General features: G+C 35.7%; 1 protein-coding gene across 1 annotated transcript in view; it reads right to left on the minus strand.

Annotated features, from left to right (window-relative positions):
* Positions 1–686: 686 nt before the first annotated feature.
* The window catches only part of PLEKHH2 (pleckstrin homology domain containing, family H (with MyTH4 domain) member 2), a 107,013-nt gene continuing 97,707 nt past the window's right edge, over positions 687–9,992 (minus strand). The window contains exons 25-29 of the mRNA XM_010842318.1: positions 9,106–9,251; positions 7,970–8,099; positions 7,120–7,206; positions 4,538–4,675; positions 687–2,886 (exon numbers count right to left, since the gene is read on the minus strand). Of these exons, the coding sequence (XP_010840620.1) occupies positions 2,704–2,886; positions 4,538–4,675; positions 7,120–7,206; positions 7,970–8,099; positions 9,106–9,251 (684 nt within the window). The 3' untranslated portion in view covers positions 687–2,703. The remainder of the gene's footprint in view (positions 2,887–4,537; positions 4,676–7,119; positions 7,207–7,969; positions 8,100–9,105; positions 9,252–9,992) is intronic.

Below are 9,992 nucleotides of genomic sequence, written 5' to 3' on the forward strand. Positions count from 1 at the left end.
CCCAAAGCCTTTGGTCCACAGGAATCAGCCCAGAGACTCAGTATTGAGAAGTCCAAATTCCATGACAGCTGGGGGTGGCAGCGGGGTGGGTGAAATGTGTTCTTGGCATCCCAGAACACTTAAAGCCTTTTTCTAGAAAAATATGATTATCCGTGGTGGCTAATTCTTCAGGATTATACTTCAGTACAATTACGGGCTACAAGTATTGTTCCAGGAACCTGACTACCATGTATTTTTTTCTGTGGAAAAAAATGTCCAAATAACCACTAACAAACACTTTTTTCAAGCCAAGATTTGTAAATTTTCTTGTACATTGAGAGTTAAATTCATTTCTAAGCTATGGTGGTATGTGACTTCAAGGACACACACAGACACAAATCTAGAACATTTAAAATAAAATTTTAGACACAGTTCAATCAACTTACCTATAAGGAACTTATTATGAAATCATGGGAGATCATGATTTATACATATTGTATATATGTCAATAAGCACATATATATATATGATAATTACAATTTGTCCAAACAGCTTCTTTTTATATGGATAAAGCAAAGCAACACAGAAGACAAAGCATGAGTGCAGAAGGAGGTAATAACTACCATTTTCACTAGTAGTACACTTCAGCTTTGACAATGAAAACATTAGGTATTTCTTGAAGATTATTCAAAAGATAATGCTTGAAATGGGTTTTGTAAATCATTTATTATGATTGAAAGGGAGGAAAATGATAGGAGACAAATATTACAATTAAACATGTAACATTATTCTCTTGTAACCAATCATAATAACACTTTGAATTTTTAAATGGCTATATAAAAGTAATTTCCCAGAAAATAAAATTTTCACATCATCAGTTACAGAAAATTGATTTCTTTCCATCAAAATATTTTATCTCTGCTCTATCAAAACTAAATGCCAAGTCTACGGTACTACCATTTAAGCTGAGCCTTCACTATTCATTTAAATTAGAAGATTTTAGGGGGGAGCTTACCACATGATGAACTAACTACTGCCTGAGAATAAAGTCCTCATACATATGTAACAGCTCTGCCAAGCCTCTGGCTCACCGACTAATGATTATTAAATGGTTTTCTGGGAACTCAGAAACTCTACCGTATCCCAGCCAAAAGGTGCCTGAGAGTCATCCCAAACTGGTAACCAGTTTATTCTCAAAAATTAATTTGCTTACACAGTGAGTGGCTGTGGCTCAAAAGATTAGGAGAACTAGTAAATGGCCATGTATTTCTATGGGTGGTTTCGACCTTTGTCATTATCGGTAAAGCGCAATCTTACTTGATCAGTGTATTTCTTGGCTCTGATCTTTCTAAGGATACTAACGTAGGATGGAACGTTTTTAAAAGGCTTAGTGTGAGAACAGTACATTGCCACAGGGAGAAAGCAGCAAAAAAGAAAACAAGAAGGCTCGCCAACAGATTAATTCAGCAGCTAACTTTTTTCCCCCAACTGGTTAAAAAAATACCATACACAAAGTGATAAATATATGTCCAAAATATAAATAAAAAATATTCTACACATAAATAAAATTAAGTATACTCATGATTATTATTTCAATTAAACATTTTTACAATATAATTTTCATGTCTTATCACAGTTTCATTTTCATCATGAATAATAATAAGTACTTTATTTTGACACAAACGAATGTACTGACCATTTATGTAACCTAGTAAAGCAATAGGTTTCTATACTCAACTAAAATTTATCTCCTTTGAAGAAGAGTTACTTTCTCTTTTATTAAAAAAAAAATATTTTGGGGTATTTACTTTCAAACTATAATTTAAAAGACTGTGTGAAGCAAAGCTTTAAAATTTCTTTGTTTTCAAAGATATCATTATTTAACAAAGCAAGGTCAAGATGACCCAGCACCAATGGAATGAAATGTGGGCAATATTCCAGTGAACTTGGGTTATGTAGATAGCCAAGGAATGTCAGGAATCAATGTTTCATTTTAAGTTTTACACTCCAGTGATCTGAAAAGGTGACAGGGTATACTTTCTAAAACCACACTGGAGGTTCTGGTTACCTGCTGCTGCTGCTGCTAAGTCGCTTCAGTCGTGTCCGACTCTGTGCAACCCCATAGAGGGCAGCCCACTAGGCTCCGCCGTCCCTGGGATTCAGCGCCTGCTTTTTCACACAGCGATTCACAGAACTAAAAACTTACCCTTCAACACCACCCAGCAGCTGTTTCTTAAATTGGATACTCTACTTCTTTCTAAATACCGTATCATTAATTAAAAGCACATTTAATTATAGTACATAATTTTTTGGCAGTAAGCATGTCCAAATAATCAACTGGTTTGCCAAATGAGAGTTTGGCAAAACTCCCTTGAATCTCCCTTTCTAAAGATTGCTAGAATATTTTTTCTAAGAGAAAAAAAGCCTTGATGTGTCTGATGGGAAAGGTGATGGAAAAAAAAGGCAAATTCTAACCCAGTTAAGCTAAAAGGAAATCAGCATGTGGGAAAATTTGTTTAGGTTTTATGTGTGTGTGTGTTTAAGTTTTATTACAAGCATTTATTTGAATATTTATGAATCAAATGGAAGAGAGTAACTCCCATTATTTTTAAAGAATGGACTACTACTGTGTGGGTGTCATGCTGCCAGGATGTAAATGAACTTATTTGGAGCTGATGCAGCCACTGCTTAGAAGACAGGGGGAGATGTTTAGGCCCCTGAGCCTCAGAGCAAAGTGGGGCCTTTGGTTGGTCTGCTGTTTGCCAGAAGGGGCTGGCTTCCCATCACCCTGGCTTGGCAACCCTGGGTCTGAGCTGAGAGCAGCGCTGGAGCAGAGAGGTGGTGAACTGCCTTTTGCTGGTGGAAGTTGTTTATGTAGCTGGCGATCAAAAGCGTGATTTCAAGAATCTAAAACAAGAAAAGTGGAATTGTTATCCTCTTGAGAAGTTCTCATCATTTTCCAAAGAGAGTGAAGGGTTGGCCATGAGTGGCCTCCATCTGCAAGTGCCCAGGCCACCAGAGTTCTCTTTCAACCAGATCAAACAGTGGAGTACAGCTGATCCTTGAACAACACAGGGCTTAGGCACCCTGATACTCTGCCGCCGCTGCTGCTAAGTCACTTCAGTCGTGTCTGACTCTGTGCGACCCCCGCAGTCAGAAATCTGTGTGTAACTCTGCAGCACCCTTCTGTGGCCACGATTCCTCTGTATCCATAGTTCCACATCCATGGATTCAACTAACCACGGATCGTGTAGTAATGTAGTATTTACAACTGAAAAACAATCTATGTATAAGTGGACTTGTGCAGTTCATACCTGTGTTGTTCAAGAGTCAACTGTACTTACATGTTCAGCACCATCTATTTTTCTGTTACTTAAACCAGCAGAAAGTGGTACTTTTTTTTTTTTTTTTTTTAGAAAGTGGTACTTAAGAAAAAAAGTCAAATTTAGTGGCAATATTAGAAAATGTGACAACAGTACAATTCTGTCAGTTATCTTAAAGCCACACTTGTGGATACATGAATAAGAAATTCAGTGTAGTATATTAACTTTTTATTTATTTATTTTAGCTTTTACTTCTTTTTTTTTTTTAACTTTTTATTTAAACTGAAGTGTGCCATGATCTTCCGCACTTACTATCTGCCTTCACTTAAGTATAGATTTAATTAAGAAACATACATGCCATTTTTTAAAGCTTCAGATTCTAAAAAAAGTAGTCTCTTTTAGTTGATAATTTTAAGACAAAGTTTTAGAAAAATTAGTTTCTCATTCTTTTCCCTAAAATTGGAATCACATGTTAGAATGCAGCCCTTTTATTTATTGCTTTTACTTAGAGACATTAAAACTACATAGCTTGTTAAAATTGTAAAGAAACAATGTCTTAATTTTAAAACCTCACTCTTCTCACTAATGAGTCCATTAAGTGAATTATTCCAAGTAAATAAGATAATGCATATAAAATACCTGACGATAACAACGTATGCCAGGACCACTTATTTTGATCTTTCTGTATACCAGGCACTGAGCTAAACATTTTATGTTTTAAAATTAATTAGTTAATTAATTTTTGGCTGTGCTGGATCTTTATTGCTGTGTGGGTTTTGTCTAGCAGGGGCAAGTGAGGGCTAATCTCTGGGTGGGGTTCGTGGGCTTCTCGTTGCCATGGCTTCTCTTTTTGCGGAGCACGGGCTCTAGCTCAGTAGTCATGGAGCACAGGCTGAGCTGCCCCACAGCATGTGGAATCTTCCCAGACCAGGGACTGAACCAATGTCCCCTGCATTGGCAGGCAGACTCCCAACTACTGGACTACCAGGAAAGTCTGGGCTAAACACTTCATGATTGCCTCACTTAATTCTTAATTCAGAAAAAAAAAAAAAGGAACATTATACCATTTTTTAGATGAGGAAACCAAGGCTTAGGGAGAAGATGTAAGACTGGACCTAAGATTGTATGATTATAAGCAGTTTGTTTTCCCATCAAGAACTTAAGTCTTTGCACAATAAATATTTTAGTGTGAGAAAAACTAGCATTAAAAAGTTAGCATAAAGGCTTCTACTTACCTTGGGTTTTGCCATAGCAAAAATCAATTTCTCTGTTGGTTTGTCCTTTGAATGTGCATTGTTAATGACTACCATAAAATCATCTTGATAACCTCCAAAGGTCATTAGACTCTTGTATACATAGCTGACTATTAACCTCTTCAAAGAGAAGAAAAAAGTACATATGTTATACACTATTTTCAAAGAAAGATGAGAGATGACTAATAATATGTATCTCCATTAAGATGCTGATACAGATGGAAAACTGTAGATGGAAAATATCTGTAATTCCATACAGTTTCAAAAAGCAAAACTTGAATTTGCTGTGTACCAGTAACTATTTACGTAGCATTTACACTGTATTTGTCCTTAAAGATTTCTATCTGTCTGTCTATCTACCTGCCTACCTACCTATCTGGTTGAATCATATGAACCTGATGGTTTTTTAAGGTAAAAAATGGTCAAATATTGGCAAATCCATATAGTTCACCCTGATAGACAGATCTTGATATATGTAAACATAACCAGTATCAAGCACACTATTTCTTTTTTAACTTTCTGCTTCTTTTAACTTAACAGCATGTTATGAACATCTTTCCATGACACGAACATACTTGCTATTGTATAAAATCATTTTAAATGATTTTATAGACATTTGTTTAGATTTTATAGACACAGACATTATTTAACTAATCTATTGAAGAATATTAAAATTTTTTTGTTACTATCTTATTCCAGTGAATATTTTGGGACATATTTCAAAATACACATAGAATAATTATTTCTATGGTTATAAACCTCAACAGGTAAAATTGCTATCTCAAAAAAGTAAACCTTTCGAAACTCAGAAACATTATACCCATTTACATTTCCAGCATTTTGCGGTTTTGATAACACAGGATACCATCATTTGTTTGAAGCTCTGCCAGTCTGATTGGTGACAAGTAGAATCTCACTGTATTAAACTGAATTTACTTGATGGTGAGATTAACATTTAAAAGTACATTTACTGAATATTAGTATTTTTTCTGTGAACTGCCTTGGCCCATTTGTCTATTGCTGTGTTCGTCATTTCTTTACTATCTGGAAAAACAGTTCCTAAAGGATAACAACCCTTTGTCATACATGCAGCAAATACTTTTTCCCAATGTGTTACTAAAACAATTTTTAAAATATAATTCAAAGATGTACAGCCTAAAAGGAAAGGAATCTGTGTATTTAATGATTAGCTTGCAAGACCTGGAGCAGATCATCCCAGTACTGGACACCTTCTCTGCTGCAGGCCAGCAGTGTCAATCTCCTGGTCTGTACATCCATCTCTCAGAATCAACAAACTGGTTTACTTGGCCAAAGGAACTCAATACTGGTGTATAATTTTTGTTGACTTTAAGTCACTGGTTTTATAATCTGTCTTCAGATTATTTATTCAAGAACTAAAAGGCATTCAAGAAACATGCCATACCGTGCTAAGTCGCTTCAGTCATGTCCAACTCTTTGTAACCCTATGGACTGTAGCCTACCAGGCTCCTCTATCCATGGGACCCTCCAGGCAAGAACACTGGAGCAGGTTGCCAATGCCCTCTTCTAGGGGATCTTCTCGACCCAGAGATCGAACAGATGTCTCCTGTGGTTCCTGCACTGTAGGCAAATTCTTTACCGCTGAACCATGGGGAAGCCCACTCAAGAAATATAAATGCCTTCGAAAGAGTTTTCAACAGTTATAAGGAGAAACAGTAACTAAAACACTAAAGGATAGTCTCATTTCCAAGAAATTCTCAGTGATTCTGACTATAGCCACAAGTAGGAGAGCCCATGACATCTACCAGGTGAACTGAGCGATCCCTGTCCACCAGGTTAAAAAAGATTTTTTTAAAAGTAATCTGATATATATAAAATACGATAGAAAATAAAGTGAATTTCAGATAAATGAATAAATAGAAATCACAGTTTGACTTTATAGTTAATCATGTAATAACTCTAAAGATACTGTATATGTACAAGTGAATGGGTAAGTGATATTTTGGGAAAGTAAAAAAAATTTTCACAGAAACTTTAGTGAAACTGAACTTAAAATTCTGCTAACTAAAGTTTCTACCTTAATGTTATCTTCAAGAGGTATCTTAATGTTATACCTTAATGTTATCTTCAAGAGATATGTTATCTTAATGTTATTTTGCACAGGAAGCCACCTTCTGAACTCTATAAATGAGTGATCTTTTTACAAATACAACCGTGACTGCAATTTAGTCATGGTATCTTAATATTTTTCTCATACACAATACATAGCCTGTCTAATCTTGTTTTAAAAAATGAAATTGTAATCATGGTTGTATTCATAAAATGACTTCATGATATAGTATTAGGAAGGATATTTTTCTGTGTATAAGAAAAATAAGATTAAGGTATCATTACCTTCTGTTTATGGATAACTGAGCATGGATGTGAGTCTGAGTGAACCCCGGGAGTTGGTGATGGACAGGGAGGCCTGGCGTGCTGCGATTCATGGGGTCGCAAAGAGTCAGACAGGACTGAGCGACTGAACTGAACTGAACTGAGCAATGGAAATAGTTGACTCAATGCAAAACTTAAGGATTTAATCTTACCATGGAGTTGTATTCTAAGATGCTTAAACCATCCTCATGTACAGCCAGCCACATGAATGTACTTCCAAGGGACGATGGGGTTATGGGCTATGAAGAGATGAAAATATACTATATAATAGATGCTAAACAAAGTTACAGAAATGTTTTAGTCTAAATGCAGTACGACATTTCTAACAACAACAGCAACAACATCTTATTAAAAATCTCACTTGAGGAGTAGACAGTGTGGTATAATGGAAAGAATAGTGAATTAGCAGACCCAAATTGGGGTCTTGAATTTGGGTTCGAGACCCAAATCTGTTATTTATTAACGTGTATTTGGATAGGCCACTTAATCTAAGCCCTAGCAGGGTTTGTCTCTCCTTCCTCAGTGTCATGTCACTCCTAACCATTAGTGGTTTCCAGACCTATTGCAACACTGGTTGCGAGTTCCTGAAAGTGTGAGAATAACTTATCTGAAACTATGGGCTTCTGTATCCCTAGAGCTCAGCTCTCTTTGTTTGGCAAACAAAATTCATAATTACTAAATAATACAAATGAGTGCAAGAGTAAATGAGTGGATGGATGAAGGAATAAAGGGAAGAAAGCAGAGCTAAGGGGCTGTCTTCAGTCTACTGATTAAGCCTTCTGAGTGTAAGAAATGATTTTGGCAGGGTAAACTGGAGCAGAAGGGAAAAGACAGAGACGCCGATGGCTCTCCTGCTCTCTCCTCAGTGTCCTTTCATGGTTTTCCTTATATTGTTAGAAATTCCCTTATTTTCTTTTAAAAAGTTGAATATACTAAACCTGGGGTTACGGTTATCACTTTATATTCTACTAAACTGGATAGCCTCCCCCTACCATTTCTTACTTTTGCAAGAAACAGCTTGGCACCAAAGAATGGCCACTTCCTGGCTACTGTCAAATAGATTCGCACACAATCAGCAGCACTGTGTCCTCGGAGGGCCATCCACCTGGTTGACAGTCGCTGGCAAAGCTGCCTAAAAAAAAAAAAAAAAGAAAAGAACAAAAACACAAACAGTGTATCATCCTCCCAAGATAACGCTCTCCTTGAGCCAATCCTAGACACCACTGGGAGACCTACCCAGGGCAAGCTGTGGTTTGGTGGTGCCCATCTTACCACTGTCCACCCCTTGTCCTTCGTGGAGCATTCCTTTCACCAAATCCCCCTATTTGTTAGTGCTCTCGGTATGACCTGGGTTCCCTGCTCCCCACTCCCTTCAGGTAAAAATTTAAAATCTGATAAGCTAACATCAAACCTTTGCATAATTAGCCTAGAATCTCATGGGAATTACTTTCACTTTTAAAGAAGTACAAGAATTGGAGACTGAAGAATGAATCCGCAATGGTGGAATTTAGGTGCTACCACTCCTGGCTCAGAGAGATGCTGGGTACAGGGGAAACCTCTTAAATCATGAAGGCAACTACTTATTCTACAGAGACAACAGACTAATCACAAATGTTTCTATTTTAAAAAATGTCATGGTGAATTGGATTTGCCTCTATTTTTGAATCTATGCCTTTTCTTTATAAATAGTTTTCAAAAATCAAAACTCTGAATTAATAGAGTAGAATTAAAAATTTTTATTAAAAAACTTTGTGTAAGAAGATACTTTATTTTTATTCCAATTTGTTTATAATGGAATACCCTAAGAGGTAAAAAAATTTTGGTAAACATTTCATAAAATTAAACCTATTAGCCAATTTTTTCCTTTTATTTATTAGCAACATTAATTTGGAGAAGAATGAATAAGATTAAATAAAAAGATCTTAAGGCAGATTTTTTTCATATTGAAAAAGTTTAAATCTAGCTATTAAAGTTTCCAGACACATCTCAAATAAAAACAATTATAACCTCTTTGTATTCAACAGTATTTTAAAAATCTTGAGCAAATCGTTACATATAATTTTTTTCATCTTTAAAATTTGTACAGAAAAATATCACTGAAAAACTAGTGCACATCTGCCCTGTAAATAGTTCTTTACCTTAGCTGTTCTTCAGAAGAGTCATCTCTATACCTTTTAGGATAAAATTTCTCTATGACTTGTTTTAGAGTTTGATTCGCTTTGCACTGATTAGTAACGTGACCTGCTGGAGTGGAAAAAGGTCTTTCAAAATCTCCAATCTCCACCTAATTGGAAACCCAAAAAAGAGAAAATAGAGGATATTTTAAAAGAATTTTTAGAAAGAAAATTAGTTTTATTTTTTTCTAAACACTGTAACATACAACATATAAATCTATTTGTCATGATTGTGTGATTATGGAATTTGTAATCATATAAAAATACAATTATTTAAATCTAAACTTCATTTGAAGTTTAATTATGAAACAAGTCTATAATTTAAGTATTCCATGTGGGCTTCCCTGGTGGCTCAGCTGGTAAAGAATCTGCCTGCAAAGCAGGAAACCCAGGTTTGATTCCTGGGTTGGGAAGACCCCCTGCAGAAGGAAATGACAACTCACTCTAGTATTCTTGCCTGGGAAATCCCTTGGACAGAGGAGCCTGAAGGGCTATAGTCCATACAGTTGCAAAACAGTTGGGCACGACTGAGTGACTAACATGATACAATATAGTTTCATTTCTACATTAATCATCCTAGGTCAAAATCTGACAGTACCATATTTGCTCAAGGTCACTTAACTCTACTATTGCCTGTAACAACACTAGATAATTTTTCATTTTAAAGGTACAATTTTGGTTGGTGAAAATAAGGCAAAAATAGAAGTTAGAAATAAAAAATAAGATATAAAGCTATGAAAAACCTTTTTAAAGTATTACTTGCACTTTTTAAGGGTCTCTACTGAATATAATGGGAGCAAGTACTACATTCTCATCACTTCCTAGATTTTCTCCATAAATGTGGCTGTATG

The sequence above is a fragment of the Bison bison genome, unplaced genomic scaffold (genome assembly GCF_000754665.1).
Source record: "Bison bison bison isolate TAMUID 2011002044 unplaced genomic scaffold, Bison_UMD1.0 scf7180017864177, whole genome shotgun sequence".
NCBI classification, from domain to species: Eukaryota; Metazoa; Chordata; class Mammalia; order Artiodactyla; family Bovidae; genus Bison; species Bison bison.